Source organism: Semicossyphus pulcher, unplaced genomic scaffold (assembly GCF_022749685.1).
Source record: "Semicossyphus pulcher isolate SPU_LCO1_2020_fin unplaced genomic scaffold, fSemPul1.0.p SCAF_8, whole genome shotgun sequence".
NCBI lineage: Eukaryota > Metazoa > Chordata > Actinopteri > Labriformes > Labridae > Semicossyphus > Semicossyphus pulcher.
The window spans coordinates 21,923,431-21,944,594 of record NW_027211759.1 but is presented as its reverse complement, the minus strand read 5'-3'; the positions used below and the strand labels follow the sequence as shown (position 1 = coordinate 21,944,594).

Sequence of the window (21,164 nt, the reverse complement as noted above, 5' to 3'; positions counted from 1 at the left end):
CATGTCAAAAGACGTACAAGACTTTAGTTACTTAAGAAGAACATTTAATGTGTCTTATGATATGATAAGGTCTTGTTGAGACTAACACAATGTGCATTCACACTATGATGTCATCGGGTGCATACTGGAAACTGACAGAAAATGACTCAATCACACAGATGAGGGGCATGTGATGAGGTTTACTGTATGTTGTGTGTTGGATTAGAATAAAACCTTTGATGTAGTAGGTGTCAGTTATTTTCCATTCAAAATTTAGAAATTTCAATATAAAAGCAAATGTTATAATGAGCCTCCATTTATGCATCATCAAAATAAGCTGGTATTCTCTCACTTGCCTTTGCTATTTGGTGGGTGGTAATCTCAGACACCAGACACAAGTTAATCTAAGTATGTGCAGTACAGAGGATGGTTCATAATTCAGGATGGAGGAGAGGCACATATTGGATGTATTCTTTCTCTGTGAAGTTAACAAGGTTAAATGAGTGCATTCCCCCGAGCATGTCTGATGTCAGAGACAGACGTCCTTTGGCTGAACAAGCAGCACTGACTAATCATTTAGTGGTTAAGAAAACTACGTATCTCTTGTCTTGTTCTTCCTCACGCCATCAGAAGTATGGGTAGAGGGTTTTGAGTGCCAGACACAATGAAGATGCACTATGAAAGATCTGATTAGATCTTAAAATCTGATAAATCTGTTACTTTAGGGTTTAACACAATATCCTTTGGGTATGAGTTATCATGCCTGGAAAGGCTGCAACCAACTCATTTCTGTCCTCCTTGGTGTGATGGTTCAACTTTTACACCCTCTGCCCGCTGAGGCACAGTAATGCACATATCCTTTATGTAACCCAAAGTATGAGTGTAGGGTAGCTCACTGCTCTCATCGTTTCCAGGCTCCTATAGTCATTTGACTGTCACCAGACTCTTTCTTATCTCAAGATGACTCTTAATCCTCTGCTTAGAATTTGTGAGCTCCTCAGACTATGATTGATTATAAGCCAAAACAGAGATTATTATTATTATGGATTAAGAAAAAATATAAATAAATGTAAAAGAGGACATGTGCTTATGTACTATATCAGTGAAATAAGATGAGAAGTAAGCAAATACAGCAGAATGTGCCTGAGAACTTTCAGTGTAACAATCTTTTTCAATTGAATGCAAATATGAGTTTCATTTGCTGTAATTTTGTCTTATTGTGTTTCAACCTCAACTACTTTACAAAGCTCTTAGATAGGAATAAATAGTCTTTTGGTTTCCCTTGCAGACACCATCATTCAGCTTTACCTTCTTAAAGTTTTTGTAATAAAATGTTTTGTACTTATAATTCTGCATCATGAAGGTTTGATCATTTATGGATTAATCCCTGACACCTTTAGGGCGTATAGCTTTTTTGACTGCCGCATATCTGCTTAAAAGTGATGTTATCAGCTAGATGTGATCCTGGAGTCTTTGCAAGCTGTTTGTGGTTACAACAGGGCTCTGAGAACTTATATACGCAAGCTAGATTTAGAGCTCTATGTCATAACAGGAAATGATGTCACCCAGGCCCCGTGCGCAAGTCTTGTGTCCTGTAAGCAAGCAGGTTGTCAAAACTTAGCAGTAGAAAATATGAGTCTTTCTACTGTATATACTTAGTGTCTTCAGCTATTCAATTTAAACCCACTGTCTTAACTAGCCCACCTACCACTTTCTCACCTCCTCTGCTTAACACTATAATAAAGGTGATATGAAAACCAGCCTGACATTTTGTCTGCTGCTGACTCACCTCTTTCCTCCAGCTTCCATCTGTTTGACACCCTCATCCCACCACAACCAGCCACCCCACCAGTCACCACTTGAAAAACGCTCTTCCAAGTAAATTTCTTTCAACGGACTGCAATATGTAATGCCATTGAGGAGGTCTTCAGTTCTGTTGGTGATTCACAAGCCAAATACCACTACTGTTGATGTGAACTGACCACCTTGTGGTATTACTCATGTCTCTCCTGCTGACTGCAAATGACCATTATGTCTAATTTGAGGCTGTGTCAGTAAAAGATTTGAAGAAGACCCATGTTGTTGTCACACTCTTTGCAGTTCTCAGTGAACCTGTTGTTGAAGGAGTGGCAGTCACTGGTTTCCTTTTCTTCCTGACCCCAACACAATACTATCAGCAGACTGGAGACTCAACACAGGAAGTAAGCAGCTGGGACTTAAAGATGAAGCATAACAGACCTAATACACCAATTTACCTTACAGACAGAGATTTAAAACAGCTCACAACCCCCCACCAGCAGCTTGAATGAAAAACATATTTGTTTTAGTCATGAACCAACATACTAACTGAAAGGGTCCAAAGCCTTGAAGCCTGTAAGTTAGTCATCATGTTTTGCTCTTTTGCTGTTTTGCTAGTCATACAGTATGTGGCCATGTCTTAACTTGTAGCCAGGAAAAGAAAATAGTTTGTTTTATAAAAACAATCACCTCTGGCATTAAATTAGACATAATTATTGCTCTTGCCTGGTATCAAGTTTCCAAAAACATATTCTTAAGGCAATGCTTTATGGTAGCCTCCCTTTATAGCATTTATAGGAAGCAACACATAATAATTGGGTTATAACTATGCTTTTTAGTAGTAAGCAAAAGTCAGGACATGTTTTCATGTTCATTAATGTACACAATTTTCTGCATTACAACTATGTTTTTTATATTGTTAGATTGTTGAAGCAGTCATCTCCATGGCTGGGCCTGTCTGCTTTTAAACTGCAGTGTACCAAGGACAGGCTGAACAACACGTTTTCAGATTGGCAGGTTTGAGACGTCACAAATCTAAGGAGCCAATCCCGTTAATGGACCGGTCGAGGCTATGCTTAACATTATGTGCAACCTATGCCAACCACTTAGGCAAATCTTGAGCCAGCTGTAACCGTCATCGTAATTTTTGCCAACTCACTACCGACTACTAACATTAACGTTACTACTACTAATGACTAAATTTCAAGCTAGCTAAGTTTCAACAAGTTGCTGCTAAAGGATTGTAGTGTTGTTGGTTTTGGCTGTAATTGTACGAAAGGAGAAACGTAGTACAAAGTGGACTATGCAGATATGGGAATTTTTAATAAGGGAGAAGGAGGAGATGCCTTTGGAGGATTTTTACAAGGTAATTAAACGTATTATGCAGAAAAAACATATCAGACACAATGTATTATTTCAAGCAGAGCATTTTATATGTCGTAAAACATGACTGGAGCTGCTCTTTAAGCTTTGTCACCTCAATTATTTGAATGTTTCTATGTCTGTACAAAGTCCGGGTAGCCCATTTTCTCCTGATAATATGATACAGGCAAGGTTACAGCCATGATAAAAATCCCCACCACACAAACTGCTTACTTAGTTCAGCTGTTCACAAAAATATGCTGAAGCCTCAAAAAACCTGAAATAGCTTGAGCTGAGATGGACGAGAAAAAGGGAAAATGTAAAAAGGAAAGCATAGAACAGCATAGGCCATTTGTTCAGTGGTCTGGTTTCACTCACCACCTGTTAGGCAAGAGACTCAGCTGTTGTTTTGATGGAGGAGACTGGATGCTGGCGTTTTGGAGATCGGATTATACATGCATCTTGCAACTTCTCTATGATGTACCAGCTTATCAGCGAAGCCGAGCATTTTTATCTTTCTGTGACATCACGTGAGACTAAACGTGACCTACTCAGCAGAAGGCGTGAGAGTCTGTAGGGAAAAGTTAAAGGGTCCTTGTATGTGATGGCAGGTGCTTTCACACCTGCTGCAGGGCATGCCAGACATTCATGCCGCCTGAGACCTCAGCTGGCTACATGTGCTGTCAGTCGTCTGTGAAAGTATTTCTCAGTGCAAAGCATGTATTGCAATAGGCTAGGTTTTTTTTCTATTGTGTGTGTGTGACATAACAAAAAAATCACTGTATGTGTTGGGTTTTTGGCAGTCGCAAATAAAAATGGTCAACATTTAGCGCAAATGCCTTGTTGTTTACCTTGTTATTATTAACAACAAACAGTAGAAGTGGTCCCCAAAAGTGATGCTTAAATGCTTCAGTTCATTTAAAGGGTGTGACTGGTTTCGCGTGTCTCTATGTCGTACTGTGCATGCCTGGCATAACTGCCATATTTTTCATATGCAAACATCACTCTGAGATGCTGATCTGGTGAAGTGGTGAGGCTGCCCTGACAACTGCTTAACAGTCAGGCCTGCCCAAGTCCATCAGCCCAGGGAAGGCTAGAGGCAGGCTCAGAGGGGCAGACGGGGGTCAGCTGGTGGTTATACTGAAAGAAAAAAAAGAGGGGATGAGATACAGCAGTGCAGGATTTATTTTTTGGCCTCACTTGTCTTTCCTCATGGGCTCAGGCCAGTCTGTCACTTTCTTGCCTCTTGAGTCTTTTGAGTTAGTGCCAATGTCTGCATGCATGTCCATGCACACACTCACATAAAGTCACATGACAGTTTCTCTGTGTCACACTTTATACATGCCTTTTATGACCTACTGGCCTACTCTAACTGGCTGCTCAAAACTAACCCTCAAAAAGTCTTTGAATGACAAACATATTGACGTGTTAATACTTTCTTCTTAATTTTAAGGCTTGTGCTTGATCACACAGTAATGAATGTCAGTATGAACAAAACACATTGCTTTTTTATGTCTGCTTTTCGACACCACTTGAATACAATGGATTAAATGTTATATTTTGCCAACCACTGTTTTCTTACAATGTGACGCAATACAAGGTTATTCTACAATTTCAAGTAATATATAGCATAACCCATAAATGTTTTACTATATTTCTAAAAATATCAAAGTAATGGTCAGTAAAGAACTAATCATAACTTCACACTCATCTGTAAACTGGTGCTGTAGTCTGATGGCGCCAACCACCTTCTCTGCCGTACTTCTGAGCACCCGAGCAGGAAGTGGCTGATGGCCTTGTGGCTTGTGCCTTCTCATTCTAGATGCATGCATAGGTTATTTATAAAAAACATAAAAAATGGCCTTATCAAAGTATGACAGGTACGCAACACTAGTATAATCATTGCTTTGGTGGGTGATGTGTCAAGTCAAAAGTGGGAAAGCATGCAAGTTAGTAACTAACAGGCTGTTTGATGGTGAAAAGTACAGAAAGGAGGAATAGCAAGCTGTGTGGTCTTAGGGTTTAGGATGACTGTGGTTTCACCTCCTCAAATGATGCTTATTCCATCTGTGGCCTGCAGATACCTCCTGTTATTATAGTCAATGTAATGACCATTTCTCAAAAGTTTATCCCACCTATAGCAAGAAGTGTTTTCACGCCCATCTGTAGGGTTTTGAGAAGCATGTTGAAGTTTTCTGTATTTTATCTGCAACTTAAACTTGAACAGATCATTGTTGGTTTCATTCTATCCTCCTTGTATAAACATGCAAAAACAACTGATCTACTGCTGTCAGACAAGTGCTGCATTAAAACAAAATAAATCAAATTTATGCCCGGGAATAGGAAAACAAATCTCCATACTCTCTCCATATTATACACAGACACCAACAAGCTGGTAAATCACCCGGCCAACTGTGAGGATAATGAAATGTATTTTTTCTGTTTCTTCCAGATTTTGACATGAAGAAGGACATAGACACTTTGATAGCAGAGGAACGTGCTGAAATCATCATTAAATATGACAAGGTAAGTGTGTATACAGGGAATACCTGTCACAATACTCTGGGTGTGCATAAAGTCAAGGGCAGTGAAGGTGTACAGCAATGCATCCAAAATGCAGAATTGATTGTCCTTCTGATATAAAGAGCGTCTGCGGAGTGTGTGAAAATGGGATTCTCAGAAATAATCTACTAAATACAAGTCAGTGTGTCCGAAACCGCATAGTATCATACTAACCGTGACGTAAAATTGAGTATGTCATGCGTTCCCATCTCATAGTATGCAATTTTGTGTATGAGAGAAATGCCCGGATGTATACTAGATCGGCCCGGATATTTGAGTATGAGACGGGAGCTCACTGGTTGTACTCAACCGCCCCAAAATGCGTTGCGGCTATTCATCTTCTACTATGGCGGAGATGGACCGGAGATCAGACCGGACATACGTAAACCATTAAGTCACGTGATACGGAGAAGACGGCTCTGAATAGTCAGGTTAGTAGGCAGTATGCAGTACTGTTTGAGTATGTAGTAGGCAGTACGTTAGTATGCGGTTTCAGACAAAGCATGTGAATGTTGCTTGTGCAGTGCACAAATAAGTGTTAACCACTTTCAACAGACCCATTTTGGAAAGAGAAACAAGAGTACTACATGTGAAAGAGAATACCATAATTCTGGACATGTTGGTCTGTTTGACGTAGTTGTAACAGCTTATGGAACAAACCAGTAGAGCTGACTAAAATAATCACTGATAATTCATTCTCTTTCTTGCTTCAGCTCTGCTTGTAAAGCATGTGAACCTTTTACCTAAAATATCCATTTTTTTCTACTTGTTCAGGCTGTAGTTTGTTTGCAGCACACACAAACACCATCGTAAATCACTGTTCAACTGTTTACTTTGCATGCAGCATTTCTAAACAGGTTTATGGTATGTGGGTGTTTCAGGGCAGGCAGGAGGGTGTCAACATTGACCCATGGGAGGATGCTGACTACAGCATCTATAAGGTCACTGACCGCTTCGGCTTCCTGCAGTAAGTTACCCAACTTGAAGCTCTGACCTCCTTAAACCCTTTAATGTACCTAGAATATTTCCTCCCCACTTTCTCTCTCACATTATGTCGGTGGCTTATTTGAGTGCTTAACTTATTATTGTATTGATGTTCCAATTTTAACACTGTTGTGCATATCTGTATTTCTGCTCCAGTGAGAAAGAGCTGCCAACACCCAGTGCGCTTGAAGAGAAGGTACCGACTTTTAACCTGCATTAGAAGTCCAAATTATGACTTTTCATGCAATGTTTTTTCTCCAATTCACATACAGTGGACATTTGTAAAATGTGTTATATATATGTCTCTCTCACCAGCAAAAGCAGCTGGAGGTGGAGCGAGTGGAGAAATGGCTAAAGATGGTGAAGAACTGGGACAAGTACAAGAACAGTGAAAAGGTGTGTATGATAGCACTCAGAAACACTAAAGTCTTGTCTTAATTTAGCCCCCACTTCCCTCCTTTTTTTTCCTAAACGATGTTATGTATTACTTCCGTTTGTGTTCATGAACTGTTTTCCATTCCCCTTTTAACCACAGCTCATTCCCTTATCCCTCCCTCCTCTCCGGTCTAGACCGTTGAAGCAAGCACTTGAGTGCATATGATGAGTCCTTGACATTCAGCTACATCCCATAATGCAGTATCTATACTTGACCCTCTGCATCTTTCCTTTGGTTGATGTGATGAAGACTGTCTCTTTATGTTGAGAGTGTCTCTATTCATGTTCTTTATATGTGTTTGACATGTGTTGCAGCTGGTGAAGCGTGTGTACAAAGGCATCCCTCTGCAGCTGAGAGGCCAGGCCTGGGCCTTGCTTTTGGACATAGAGAAAGTCAAAAAAGAAAACGACGGAAAATATGAGGTATGCCACTTTAAACAACTCCTCTTAAATATGATAAAGTGAAAGTGTCAAGTGACAGCTGCCTAATTCTGATGACATATCCCTCCTTTGCTGTCTTCCAGAAAATGAAGCAGCAGGCTCGCAGCTTCTCCACAGAGATCAAACAGATCGACTTAGACGTCAACAGAACCTTCAGGAACCACATCATGTTCAGGGACCGCTTTGGAGTCAAGTGAGTTTTTGTCAAGCGTGTTTTTTAAGATTATACACCAGTTATTACTATCTTCACACGATTACAACACTGCTAAACAGTGAAGTCACATCGGAAACCCCTGAGAAGGTTGCATGTTTTTGTTTTCTTTTTCACCTCACATGTTCAGGTTTGCCCTCGCTCTGTCTCTGCAGGGTGTGACCTCTGGCTTAAACCTTGAGGCAGCCTCTCACACACACACACACAACCAAAGCGGTGGTTTCCTCTCGTCTCTGTGTTTTATTAGCCTTCCTGTCAGTGCGCGAAGCCCCACAGGAAATGGCATTCATACAGAAATGTGCAACGACATCAGTGTGCATGTACAAAAGGACTTTGCCCACAGTCTTACACATTAAAATACTAGGAATATTTAAATAATAGTACATTTAACACACATTAAATGAGCTTCAGAACATCCGTGAGTCTGACAATCTGAAAGCCACAGGTTTGTTCTTGTCAGTTGTGCTCTCCTCTCGCTCTTTGTAACGTACTTCCCTTTAGATTCAAAGCCAAACACACCAAAACACCGCTCCATCCTGCCGGGCTGCCCACTCCTTCCCTACTACTCAGCAGCTGTCTCACACACACCGAGACACTGACAGCTATTTAAAGCTCCTTTCCTGCCTCTGTCACTGTCTATAAGACACATATTTACTATGGAGGCCTGGAGGGGAAACATCCTCTCTTGTCTGCATTATGTTTGTAAATGTTCCTGCTCCACTCACACATACACACACACACACACACACACACACAATAGCTGCCTTGTGTTCACTGACTGAAACAGTTTGGGCTCCAGATGTAATCACCCATGCAGCACACAACCCCGTGGTCATAGAAGCTGGATAGAAGCGGCATACTCGGTGTCATTCAAGCTCTAATAGATCACAGAAGTGCTTTCACACACACCCTTTGTTTATACTTAGAAGCTTACATGGGTAGGACCACAGGGAAGAGGGACAGAATATCCACTCTAAACACACATGAAGATCTGTACAAACACTACCAAGATAATATGACACAGCGACAATTGTTCAGAAATATTTGCAGCTGTTTTAGGTCCGGCTGTGATGATTGATGGAGGTGATTAAGCTATGAGATCACTGAGATATCATTACTCACAGCCTGACGAAGCGTTTCAGCTTGCTTAATTGTTTCTGAGGAACTACATCCTTGTTTTAACTGGTGGTTTCTCTGTTCCTCCTTCAGGCAGCAGGCCCTGTTTCACGTCTTAGCAGCCTACTCTGTGTACAACACGGTGAGTTTGTTTGTGTGTTGCCAAAAGTGTATGTTACATAATATGGGGGAGTCTGTACAGAGAAAGCAGCATGTTAGTGTAGCAACAGCCAAAAGTCCAACTTCCATACAGGGAAGAACAGGCCTCGCACTCAACACCCATCTGTTGTCGTTCTTGTTTGGAGCTGTGGGTGAGATCTTTTATTTATAAGTGTGGTTCCGCCTGAGCAACACAATGTAACTGTCAGTCCACCAGTGAACCTACATCCATCGACATACTTCCCTCTTAATGCTACGTATTGTTTAACAGGGAGGAAACGTAAGTTGACCTGGTTTTCTTGATTTAAGAAAACTACACTTTACACTTTTAATGATACTCTGAGCTTGATAGTGTCATCCTTTTTCCTCATGGGTTTCACATTTTTGGGTTCATTTTTCACATTGAAAAAGTGAAAACTCTGCAGGTTTCTACGTAGAACCTTGCTTTTTCGACCAATCGTCATTCACCGTCATTCACCTCAGGCTGCCTTCTTGCACTAGCCTGTAGTCAAGTCGTCGTCAAGATTTCAGCTTACCGTTCCGATACCTCCTGGTGATTCTGGCTCGTACATATAAGGCTGAATAACCGATCCTAGAGCAGCCATGTTTTCTACAACTTTGGAATGACAGTTCAGCGCAGCCGCTCCCCAATGTGGGGGACTCAAAATACTGTCATCATTCGTGTCTTAAGGTTAAACCTTTGAATGGCACATCGGCTTGTTGATTTCAGGAGGAAGGAGAGGCTCCGAAAAATAATTAAATTAAATTATGTATACTTTTTTAAAACCGAAACAAGCTTTAGCAACGTGACTCAAAACCACATTAGAATAATAGAAAATTGATTGCACAGCTAAAATATGTCCCCTTTTAAGTGGTGGTTTTTAGCAATAAATCTTATCCTGCTTCTTTTAACAGTCATATGTGTCATTCACTGTAAATATTTGCCCTGGAAAATGTAAACAAAGGCAGCATGCAGTTAATCACTTTGTCTGATACCTACCCTCCACCAGCAGTTTCAGGCATTTAAAAGAACTATGTAGAAATAACCAATCTTGTCGCTGATGGTCTGGTTTGCTTTATAGGTCATGTAGTTTAATCAGAATTAATTTCAGTCTGTTTCATAACCAGCAAAAAACTCTTCACAGGAGCTTTAAATTAACAACTTTCTTTACTTTCTAATCATGTGTTTGTAGTACAGTTGTGGATGCTCATGTCAGACATACCGGTGGTTCTTTGCGTCTACTTTAAAGTGTATGTCAATCCCTCTGTTTTCTCTGCAGCATACGCTTGTGTGAGTGTTTTGCCTTTGGGTGAAATTTGGCTTTTACCATAAAGTAGCACATAATAAATGGAATACAGTAAACACGTGTATGTAGCCTGTATCTCAGCATGTTCATGAACATTAATCCAGATTTATCAGTCCTTGTAAAGGCTCAGTTCGCTGCTGTCTGGTAGAGATAAAAATGTTACACTCCAAAGACTCGTGTTCAGCAAATTACATCTCCCCACACGCAAACTCAGGCCAAGTCTGTTTTTTTTCTGACTGGGCTCTGACTGTAGTCAGTTCCTGCGTGTTAGAGGTGTTAGAGCCAGAGGAAATGGGCATGTGCTGTTCCCTTTTCCCCTCTCCTCACACTCGGCTCAGTAGAAACTGGGTCAGTAGGAGAGACTGGGAGAGAAAGACCGAGAGGGGGTGTGTGCGCGTTTGTCCTTTTGCCTATGTGATGGCAGAGAAGAATGTGGAGAATGTGTAGTTTAACCTCAGTGTTGCCTTAATAATGTTTACTGTATTTCCTTGAAAGGATACTCTGGAGTGTCCATTTCTGGCCGTGCAATAAATCTGCCTTAATATGGACAAATACTGAGTGTGTCCGGTTTTGTGTATCTGTGCCTGCCAAGGGCGATGTGTTTAGTGTAAATCATTGAATCATAGTGGAGTTAAATTGGCGGCTATACAAGTTGAAGACATGACATGACTGAGAATGAATGTTAATGGGTTACAGTAAATATTTAAACCTCTTTTGGTTAAAGTGTTTATAATAGCGTAGCTGCGTTTAGAGTAGCTCTGTATCTGTGTGGTTACACTGTACATGACGAGCTGCACTGTCTGCCTTCAGACCACATCAGACATTCAGGTGCTCTCCTCACTTCATTTCTCCGCCTGCGTACGTGTGTGTGCGCTCTATTAAATAATAAATAGGTCTATTCATTTGCCCATTCAGTTTAATTGAACCTGTCTCTTCTCCTGTGGTCCCTCAGGAGGTGAGCTACTGCCAGGGGATGAGTCAGATCGCTGCCATCTTGCTTATTTACCTGAATGAGGAAGACGCCTTCTGGGCTCTGTCCCAGCTCCTCACCAACAGCAAGCACGCTATGCACGGTGAGATGTGGACGAAATTAAGAGAAAAACAGAATTCATGTTTAGACTTATCATGAATGTAGTTATTAAAACAAATGTAAACAATATGTAAGTATGTGGATTTTTTTAAATCTACATAGTTGGGGCAGCTAAATTGATGGATGTGGGTTTTGTTTTACAACTTTTCAACCCTTTTATGTACAGTATAATAATGCTATAATATTGACCCCATAGGAGTGGTCTAAAGAATTTCTTATTGTTATATATAGCACAGATCTCTCCGTGCCCTTAATCTTTAGTCATTAAGAGAGGAAATACCCTTCTTTTGTAAACACTATGTCTTTGCTAGCACCACTCTCCATATATGGCCTGCTGATTTTATCTTTTTAATGTGCTAGGGTTCTTCATACCAGGATTTCCCAAGCTGCATCGCTTCCAGGCCCACCACGAGCGGATTCTCACCAGAATGCTTCCAAAGCTAAAGAAACACCTGGTAAGTTAAAGTTCATCTGTATGCATGATGCTTTCTGTCCATCCAAGAGACATGATGCAGCTAAGTGATGGCGAAGAGGGTCAGGAGCCGCAGTCGGGTCGTTAATCATGTTCAGATTGTTACTGTGCGTCCAAGAGCCTGAGCTATTTTTAACAGATTATTAGGAGTGACTTCCCTTAAGACTACTTCTCCTTCATTCTCGCCCTACAGGACAAGGAGCAGATGACAACAGGGATATACACCACCAAATGGTTCCTGCAGTGCTTCATTGACCGAGTGAGTGTTTGGATTTCTGCACGAAATGTTCCACTACCAGATCTCCCTGTTTGCATCTAGTCCCACATGTATAACTCAGTCATTAATCAGTATATCAAAGTGCATCACGTTGCTTTTTACTTTTGAATATTAAACCACATCACATGTTGTGTTATTATTTTTTAATGCTTCTGTGTGTTTTACATAACAGACCCCTTTCACCCTTACTCTGCGTTTATGGGACATCTACATATTGGAGGGAGAGAAGATGCTAAATGCCATGGCCTACACAACCTTCAAGTTGCACAAGAGTGAGTATGAGGCTGAGTAACATTGTCTTCCGTGCCTCGCCGTTCCAAAATGAGTCAAACCAGCTTCATGCCCGGATACAACCATGGCTGCTGGTGCTATACCAGTCAGTGTTTCTGTGTAGATTACATCGCACGCTGCCTCTCGCTCCACTGCCTCCTAACTGCACGGCTTACATAATGCAAGTGGCCGGTTGCTGTGGAGAAGAAACGAAAGCAGACTTTTCATTGGATGCTTACTCTTGCATCACTATAGCAGGGATTTTCCTGCAAAGCAACTCTATTACATCTTAAGTGTTAAAGTATTGTCTTTAACGCAGGCCTTGTACATGGATCAACAAGGTTACCTGATGTGTACGTTCAGGAGGTTTGCATCGCCCATTCTATGAGCTAACTTGTCTCTGTTTTGTGTCTGGATTTCTGTCCAATCAGAGCGCCTGCAGCGGCTTCAGTTAGAGGACCTGAGGGAGTTTCTCCAGGAGCAGCTGGCCGTGTCTTTCTTCCTGCCTGACGACGTGGTGGTTGAACAGTTGCAGGCTTCTATGTCTGAGCTTCGCAGTAAAAAGCTCGACCAGCCTCCCCCAGGTGCAGCTCTACCCTTTTTTCCCTTTATTTTTCAGGAAAAAGCATAATTCACATTGTTTGATACATCTACACAAACTACAGAAAATATCTTTCTTTTATTGATGTACTCCCTGTCCTCCAATTTCTTTTACAGCCAAATCAGAGGAGCTGCCAAAGAAACCTCTAGGCCAAGAGAGACCAGTTCTCCTCCTGCCTGTGCAGCCTGATTCTCCTCTAGAGGTCAAAATAAATCTGCAGCCAGACAGCCAACCCAACACAGAGAACCACCAAAAGGACAACATCGCCCCTCCCGAGAGCCCCTCTCCTCCCGAGCCCCAGGACTCTAAAACGCCTCCTTTGCCTTCACCTGAACCAGTTGTAGTCCAAACACAAGGAACACCATCTCCTCTGAGGCCTTGTAGAGCTCCTCCTGTACCTCCAAAGGTAAACCAACAACCCTGTGCTGAGGTCGGGTTGGACAGAGATCTAAAAGAGTCAATTCAAGAGGTTAGCCAGGCTGATGATGAGGGGAAACAGAAGAGCCAGCCTGAAGAACCAGACACGCAGGAGAAGCCTTTGGATTGGCCTCCCCCCTATGAGCCCCCTGCTTTGGATGCTGTCGCCATGCCGGCTGAGGAGGAGATCTTAGACCTTCCAGATCTGCCACCCCCTCCTTTCTTTCACCCGGAGCAGAACCACCAAACAGTCCCAGAGACCCGTCGCCGCTCTCCATCCCCCCGCTCAGCCTCACCACTGGTCACTCAAAGAAAGCCATCTCCCACACCATGCCCAAAACCACCCACGTCTCTCAACCTCCCACAGAGAAAACCTCTTCCCCCTAAGCCTTCCCCTTCCCGTGCCTTCACCACATCCTCCTCCTCCTCCTCTCCCAGGCCTCTTCCCCCAAAGCCAACCAAGTTCCCCGTCTCCCTCTACGTCCCGGTGTCGGCAGGAGACAGAAGGCCGTCCAACACCTCACAGTATGATAACCTTTCAGAGGTCGACGAAGACGACCGCTACCTGGAGAGGCTGCTGGGCTCCACGCCTGAGGAAATACCCAGCATGCATGGCGAGCCTCCACATACCATCGACCGAGACTACGACCCTGCTCTCTACCCTCTGCCACCACCTCCTATGTTCATCCCTCCTTCGCCCTCTCCTACTCCTCCCTCGCTGTGCGCTCTCCCCAGTTTGCCTCAGGAGCCAGAATATGAAGGAGAAGACAGCTGGGTGGAGGACTCCATCATCCCCCCTCCTCCGCCTTGTTTTGCTGACAGACTCACTCCCCATCAGTGTAACGCTGTCAGCTGTTCAGACACACACAGAGCCAGCTCGCCTGGCTACTCCAAGCCTTTCTCCAGAGGCCCCAGGGACCATTCTGCTTTCCCAGCACCTCTGTTGTACACCGGGTCTCCCCCAGGCCTCTCCAGGCCGTCAGCACAGTCGGCGGTGGGGGTGCCCTTGGTCCGATCCAGCCCAGACTTTTGCAGGATGCCTCCAGGTGGACAGCAGCTGCCCAAATCGGTGACCTTTTGAAGTTTCCAAGCTCCATTCAAGTGTAACTGATTATGCCGACATGATTCAGACTCTCTGTTAAAGCTTGATTAGTTTTCAAAGTCATTTAAGAGTTGAAAGGCCAGTAGTTATTCTGTGTGTCAAAGGTTTGTGTGTGTTGGTGTGTGAATGGATTTTTTTTTTATTGATATGTACAGATTTCTGCGAGACTTGCACCTTTGTAACAAGGGCAGTTCATTTTTCTAAGTGTCAAACTTGTATTTATAACTGCTGTCTGTGTTACTGTTGGCTGCACAAAACGTAAGTGTGACAAGATTTGGCTTTTAATTAGATTGATGGTAATGAGTAAATCCACACAGAAATTAGTTGATGTAATTCCAGCTGCATTTTTCAACATTACTTCACCGCCAGTTTGTTCCAACAGTGTCTTAACCTGACTTCAGTGCACTGAGTGTAGCAACTCCTAACGTAAGGGCTTCTGAGGCTGCAGAGTTTAGGTCATCTTTGCTAACGCACCCAAAGTCTTTACATTTATACAGCAAACTGTGAGCGGGCTCACACCTCTTAACATCGACTGTTACTATAACTTCTTTCTTTTCTGTATCTTCAGGTCAATATTTGATAACAAAGTACCACTAAACGCTGCACACCGCAGCAGTTTGCATGTAACCAGCAGCAACAGGGAAGACACGGTGCAATATGTTACTGGTGTAAATACTGAAGCTGGTTTCAATCACATGAAGCCTGCTTGGGTAGCAATGAGAACTCTGTGGGTATTTTGCTGCTTTGTTTTGTTTAAACGCTGTCATTTTCAAAGAAATGAGACACTTGATTTCACAGCAATAATGTAGTTTTATGTATATAAACAAGCATGCTACATAAGGTGGAAGTATAAGACTTAATAGGAGTAATGCAAAATATTGTCACCACAGACTGTTACAGTAAAAATGCTTATTTTATATTTATGAAGTGTAGCTCCATCTAGTGGTCAGAAGTGTTACTGATTGACAGTAATTTGCTTTAAGAGCTATGAAAAGTCCAGGAAGAGGCTGCTTTGGGGATGTTGTGATATATAATGCCTATTTATGAATGTGCACAACATAATTTCTACATTCAGAAATGAAAGGTCAACCTGACTTCAGAATACACATTACACTGTTGTATACAGTCACAGACTGGGAAGAGGGGGAAATGAAGCAAAGCTAAATTTATTCATACGCACAGCCATGTTTTAGAGCAGTGACGGTGATGTCCGAGTCAAAGTTCATTAGAAATGGAAGTTGAGCCATAATATTCTGTACATGGACCTAATAGTGCAGCCGGTTTATATTGTTGTTTCAGTTATATATTATAGTATATGCTATGTCTAAACAGCAGTTTTGTATTTTTTGCACTGACCTTTGTTATCGCCAAGAGGTTTGCAACTCTCTGTAAGTATTCAGCTGTTTCCTAATAGAGTTCCAGGTTACTGCTAAAACCATTCTCGTTGTAGGATGTGATGTTTAACGGTTTGTTCATGAACTTTGGTCTCGCTGCTCCGATTCTTCCCCAAGAACTTAAATCTTGGCCTGCACAAAAGTATGTTTGGCTAGCTGGAGTATCTTTTTTTATAAGTCATGTGACCCGACCACCAATTGTACATCACTGCTCCTTTTATAGATCTGGTTGACATCAGTGATGCTGCAGCTCAGACCAAAGCTTATGTACATTTATGCAACTACTTATTGGAGTTTTATAAAGAGATAAACCTAAGTTGTCTTTTGTCTTCTCGTTCCCAAAGAGACACCCACATCTGCTGTCAGACATTTATTGCACACCCACAAAACCGTGTAGTCCTACTGTACATATCTTAGGTTCAAGCATTGCCAAGTCACTCAATGTAAACAAAGGTGATTTAAATATAAAGACAGTTAAAAGGCTTTTTCATAATGTCATTAAATATGGAAACAGCACAAAGACGGCAAATATACAAGCGATACTTCATCAATTATCGACACCAACAACCCAGTACTTCATGTAGTGAACAGGAATCACACTCTTATCTACAAACACCCTGATTATCTCCAAAGGAATAGTGTTAGCAACGAGTTAGTATAAAAACAACATTATCACATAGATCTTTGGTGATTCAGTTTGAGCTGTTATTGACAAAAATATTGAGTTTTAAAGTCATTGCATCACTATTCTTTAGAGTTTCTGCCGCTTTCAAAATATATATATAACAGTGCATTTATGTAAACATGATCCAAATCAAGAATTTGTATGAGACAAAACTTTGCAGTTCAAAAGTGCAATCTGCCTAATGATATTTCTTTTTTTCTAACCCACGTGTTAAACACAGAATCCAACATCAACGTACAAACCAATCTTACGGTTAAATTTAACTTACGAGACAGTAATAGCGTCTCAGACTTACAGTATAAGTAGCTGACTGAAACTGCATTCCACTTGAGCACAGGCACAGTCCTTCTGCTGGGGGTGTTTTGACTGGAAAACTGCCCTGCCAATCAGTAGCTGCGCACTTCAGCCCGAAACTGGGAGAACAATCGCATCCTTCATATCCTGAGCTGACTCATGAGGTTAGAAAGGGAAGTGACACTGTCCTTCAGTTTGGAGTCTTCTTCTGGTCCAAGTGACACCCCAGCTAAGCGCGTGGAACCGCTTGCTCCCATGATGCACGGCAGGCTGAGGAAAACCTCTGTACCTATGCCACCCCAGCCCTAAAGGAAACAACGAATTCATAAATAACTTCTACAACACTTCAGGCAGTAGATGAAGAGCAACAGAACACACAACACAAGATTAATCATGAGGTTAATGGTAATAATGGTGCTTCTGAGACATGTAATGGTTGTACCTGAGCCAGCGTGGACACGGAGTGGGTCTTCTTTTTATCCATCAGGACACTGTTTGTGATGTCAGCAATGGACAGACCCACAGACCACGACCGCTGGCCTCTGTTCTTTGTCATCTCAAACGCTCTACAAGCACAGAAAAATGTTCATCACTTAAAGGAGCAATTCTCCCCTGGAAAAAGCCACTGTCAGTCAAAGCTGGTGTTCTCTGTAATCGATATAAGCAATTATATTCGAAATTGGCGGCATGGCGGTGGAGAAAGTTGTACAAACAGCTCGTGGTTTCACCCATTCTACATTCCTACAACACCCAGCGTGCATTGCGCCCCTCCCTCTGGCAGGAACGGCCCAGCGAGAGGCGCTGGAGTGAAATACTACCATTTCACTGCAGGCAATGGCAGAGCGGGACAGAATCCAAAATACAACGAGAATATACCAGCGGATCGTCTAAAAAATCTTCCCTTTAAATTAAATAACTTTTCTAAAAATATCAATTTAAACATAATTTGAATTTTAATGCAAAAATCATCATGATTTAGCTACTTGATCAATGATCTAACTCTCTAAATTCCTTCAACAGAGTCTGTTTTTGGATCTATTTGATGCATCTGTACTTTATAATAGCTCTCATTCATACCTGTCTAACAGGGGCTTGACAGAGTTGGATCCTTTAGCGATCTCTGGCTGCACGCTGGAGCTCAGCCCAGTGTTACTCATCACAGGAACTGGAGGACAAAAACAGGGATAAGCTCACTCATGTGCGTCATTTACAAACGGCCTGTAAAGGCCAAGTGAATGAAAAGAATGTGTCACAATAGCAGGTAGTGCAGCATTACTTGCTATAAATATACATAAACTAAACAATACCTAAGAGGCAGGGGATTAAACAGAAGGGAAAAAGAGATTGGGGTTATTAATGGAGGAGCAGTCTGTAGAGGATATTCATTACCAAAAAAAATGCAACACAATGCTTCACGTAAATATTTAATTGATTCTTTCTGGCTCACCTTTGTTGTCCGATAGCTCTCCTATGATCCAGGCTTGCTTGTGAGTGTTCAGGTTAATGTCCAGAACATGACTGAGTCGCTCCGAGTCCAGGTTACAACCAGCTCCGATCACACGTGTCGGAGGCAGGCCGCTCTGCCTCCAGGCCACATGGGTCATGATGTCCACTAGAATTGTAAAAGGAGGGGACTGAAGTTAATGATATATTAAAAGGGGGGAAAAAGCAGAGCAGCCCTTTCTGTTCTCCTGCACCAACCTGGTTGTGAGGCGACGAGCATGACCGCATTGGGGCTGAGACGTGCCAGATTTGGGATGATCCCTCTATACAAGTCCACATTAGTCTGAACCACGCTTACATAAGACTGCTCACCGCTCCATGCGTTCGCGGTAACAACGATGACCCTGGAGCCCGCTGAGGCTGAAAAATCTAACAGAAGTAGAGCAAGAAGTAGTTAATGCCACTGCAAAACATTGTGCAACTCTGATGGATGAACTCTTTTCTATTATCCCTCTGACAGGTCAAAGTTCAAGGTCCCCTACTGTACAGCAGCGGGTTTGGATTCAGTGAATTCTTCCTCCCTGAACATAATGTCCGTCGGGTACCTTTGAACCAATCTGACCTCAGTGGTGACTCTCCTACTGAGTAACGTACCTTTGGATACCTCCACTTTAGGCAGACTGAAAATCTCCAGATCTGTGCTGCCGCCTTTGGTGGAACTCTCAGCGACATCAATGAAAACAAGTTTATCCACTTTACACTGGAAAAAAAGAAGAAAAATGACTGTAGACATTTTAATTCAAGCTTGTAAATTAAACAATATCAATACAAAAATCTCACCTTTGATAAAATGCTCATCACTGTTGCCATCCCTAAATCTCCTCCACCAATAACAGAGACTTTGCTCAGCTGATCATGATTTCTGCTTCCACCTGAAACAGAGATGTGTTTAGCTTAAAGCATCGTACACTTATTTGATTATTGATCATCATCTGCAAATCATGCAAAGCACCATCATTGATCTTGAGATTAGAGACAAAAGCCAGAAGCTCATGAGGGTCTTTATTGTCTCCCGTGGTCTTTGCGGACAGCGGAGGAGCCTCCTCAAACTTGGCAACCATCTCATTCAGAAGGCCCACCACAGATGATTTGGGCTGGTACAGATCAATAAAGAAAATTGATTAGAACACCACAGGACTACTTCTCAGCAATTTTCCATAAAGTATAAAACCTTACATGATCCCAGTTGTGCAGCCCCGGCAGAAAGATGCGTCCTCGAGCATCCACATGCTTGCCCTCTCTGATGACCATGTTAGCGGTCGGTCTCAGGAGACAAATGGGAGGAGTGAAGGGGAACGAGTCCAGGAGCCACAGCAGGATGGGGAAGTTGTATGAACGGCCTTCAGATAGAGGGGCTTCCATTAGTAAGTCATAATGATCTCACGCTGACATGGATGATAATGATAAGCCCCATTCTCATTGTCAAAGGTCAGCTTACCTTCATACTGGACAGGGATGTTTCCGATTAATTTCAGCAGATCTTTTTGGGTGCTGTCGCTGAAAGCTGAAGTTGACAAAAGGATATGGTTAGTTCTTAGTTATAAACAGGTAGGTAGAAGGTCGTCAAAAGATTAAATAAAGAGGTGTGTTCTCCATGAAAAAAACTCACTGTATGTGCCTGTGAATGGTTTCATCCCAGGGTAGATCCGATGGATTTTCTGCAGCTCCTCAATAGCAACTTCATGGTATTTGTACTAATATCAAAGGGGTAAAACAACAGACTCATGTGTGTTTGTTGAGATGAATGCATGGGTAAACAATATATGAATGTAAGTATATGTGTCAATACCCCAAATTAATTGTATTTACTGTCAGGACTGTACAGGGGAGGTATAAAAGTACACATTCATTTATATTTAGTTGTATGAGCAGCTGTTATTCGTTTAAATCTTTCTTAAACATTAAAGCGAAGACCCCTCAGTCAATAGAGGCTAAATAAATCAGTATATTATTTACAATGTTATTGTGCTATCTAGCTTTCCAATCACACATTACAGCGAGTTGCCCTGCACACTGGTCAGATGCTTCAGATTTACTGGTAACAATGGAGCCACGTTTGTTTTCCTTTCATCTCCTTATTAAAGAAAATATGACAAGAGGTCTACGATTTATATTACGTAATTTGCTTTGACAATAGCTATGTAAAACACAGAGGTGTAAGAGCCCGTGGCATTGACTTTGTTTTCACCTGGAGGCTTCACCTCGGTTGATTTGATTTGAGAAAAAAAAGCCAATTAGCAGCAGAATTTCTGTATATACGTGTCGTATTTCCGCATTATCAAAGTTTCTCCACGACATGTGAAGTGACGGAGCTGGTTAAGCCAGTTGGTGAAGGATGACAGCAGATAACAAAAGTAACACCAGTCTGCTATGCTAGCCGGCATTGTCACCATAACAGTTCAAATGAATTAAATTAAACCAGTTTTTAAACTATTCGTCTGATAAATAACTGACCTTGGAAAGGATCCGCTGTATTTTCTCTGAACTGAGGTCCATCTATTGAGATAGAACAATAATGACGTCTCCGTTTGATTTTAGCCTCTTGGCGCCCGACTTCTTCAACTTTAGCTGTGAAAACAAACTTCCGCAAACTTTCAGGAGTAGCTAAGCCAAGACACTGGCCCCGCCCACTCTATACGTCACTTACGGCAAGCCGAGAGGGAAGGAAAAGGCACGCGCATAGGCACATGCTTACGTTCTGCTCTG

General features: G+C 42.2%; 2 protein-coding genes across 2 annotated transcripts in view; one reads left to right on the top strand and one right to left on the bottom strand.

Moving 5' to 3' along the window:
• LOC138612651 (USP6 N-terminal-like protein) overlaps window positions 1-16,350 on the top strand; it is a 24,604-nt gene extending 8,254 nt beyond the window's left edge. Inside the window, exons 2-14 of the mRNA XM_069686019.1 lie at window positions 5,591-5,664; window positions 6,582-6,667; window positions 6,841-6,880; window positions 7,000-7,080; window positions 7,435-7,542; window positions 7,644-7,753; window positions 8,981-9,029; window positions 11,306-11,426; window positions 11,804-11,898; window positions 12,109-12,174; window positions 12,365-12,464; window positions 12,894-13,046; window positions 13,180-16,350. Coding sequence (XP_069542120.1) covers window positions 5,599-5,664; window positions 6,582-6,667; window positions 6,841-6,880; window positions 7,000-7,080; window positions 7,435-7,542; window positions 7,644-7,753; window positions 8,981-9,029; window positions 11,306-11,426; window positions 11,804-11,898; window positions 12,109-12,174; window positions 12,365-12,464; window positions 12,894-13,046; window positions 13,180-14,561 — 2,457 coding nt within the window. The 5' untranslated portion in view covers window positions 5,591-5,598 and the 3' untranslated portion in view covers window positions 14,562-16,350. The remainder of the gene's footprint in view (window positions 1-5,590; window positions 5,665-6,581; window positions 6,668-6,840; window positions 6,881-6,999; window positions 7,081-7,434; window positions 7,543-7,643; window positions 7,754-8,980; window positions 9,030-11,305; window positions 11,427-11,803; window positions 11,899-12,108; window positions 12,175-12,364; window positions 12,465-12,893; window positions 13,047-13,179) is intronic.
• On the bottom strand, window positions 16,319-21,016 carry uevld (UEV and lactate/malate dehyrogenase domains). The gene is made up of 12 exons (XM_069686025.1): window positions 20,913-21,016; window positions 20,068-20,152; window positions 19,897-19,962; window positions 19,635-19,798; window positions 19,411-19,552; window positions 19,239-19,330; window positions 19,053-19,158; window positions 18,657-18,827; window positions 18,403-18,567; window positions 18,033-18,120; window positions 17,398-17,521; window positions 16,319-17,260 (listed from the first exon to the last, which is right to left on the bottom strand). The coding sequence occupies exons 1-12, from the start codon at window positions 20,952-20,954 to the stop codon at window positions 17,096-17,098; spliced, it is 1,410 nt and encodes a 469-aa protein (XP_069542126.1). The 5' UTR covers window positions 20,955-21,016; the 3' UTR covers window positions 16,319-17,095.
• Between the last annotated feature and the right edge of the window lie 148 nt (window positions 21,017-21,164).

What these genes read in the sequence shown, in the direction of transcription:
- uevld (XM_069686025.1), bottom strand. Translation starts at nt 20,954, where the DNA reads ATGGACCTCAGTTCAGAGAAAATACAGCGGATCCTTTCCAAG. An exon ending in TAATCTCAAGATCAATGATG is followed by an intron (nt 19,331 to 19,410) that starts GTGCTTTGCATG and finishes TCTCTGTTTCAG; the next exon opens with GTGGAAGCAGAAATCATGAT. An exon ending in GCTCGTCGCCTCACAACCAG is followed by an intron (nt 18,568 to 18,656) that starts GTTGGTGCAGGA and finishes TTACAATTCTAG; the next exon opens with TGGACATCATGACCCATGTG.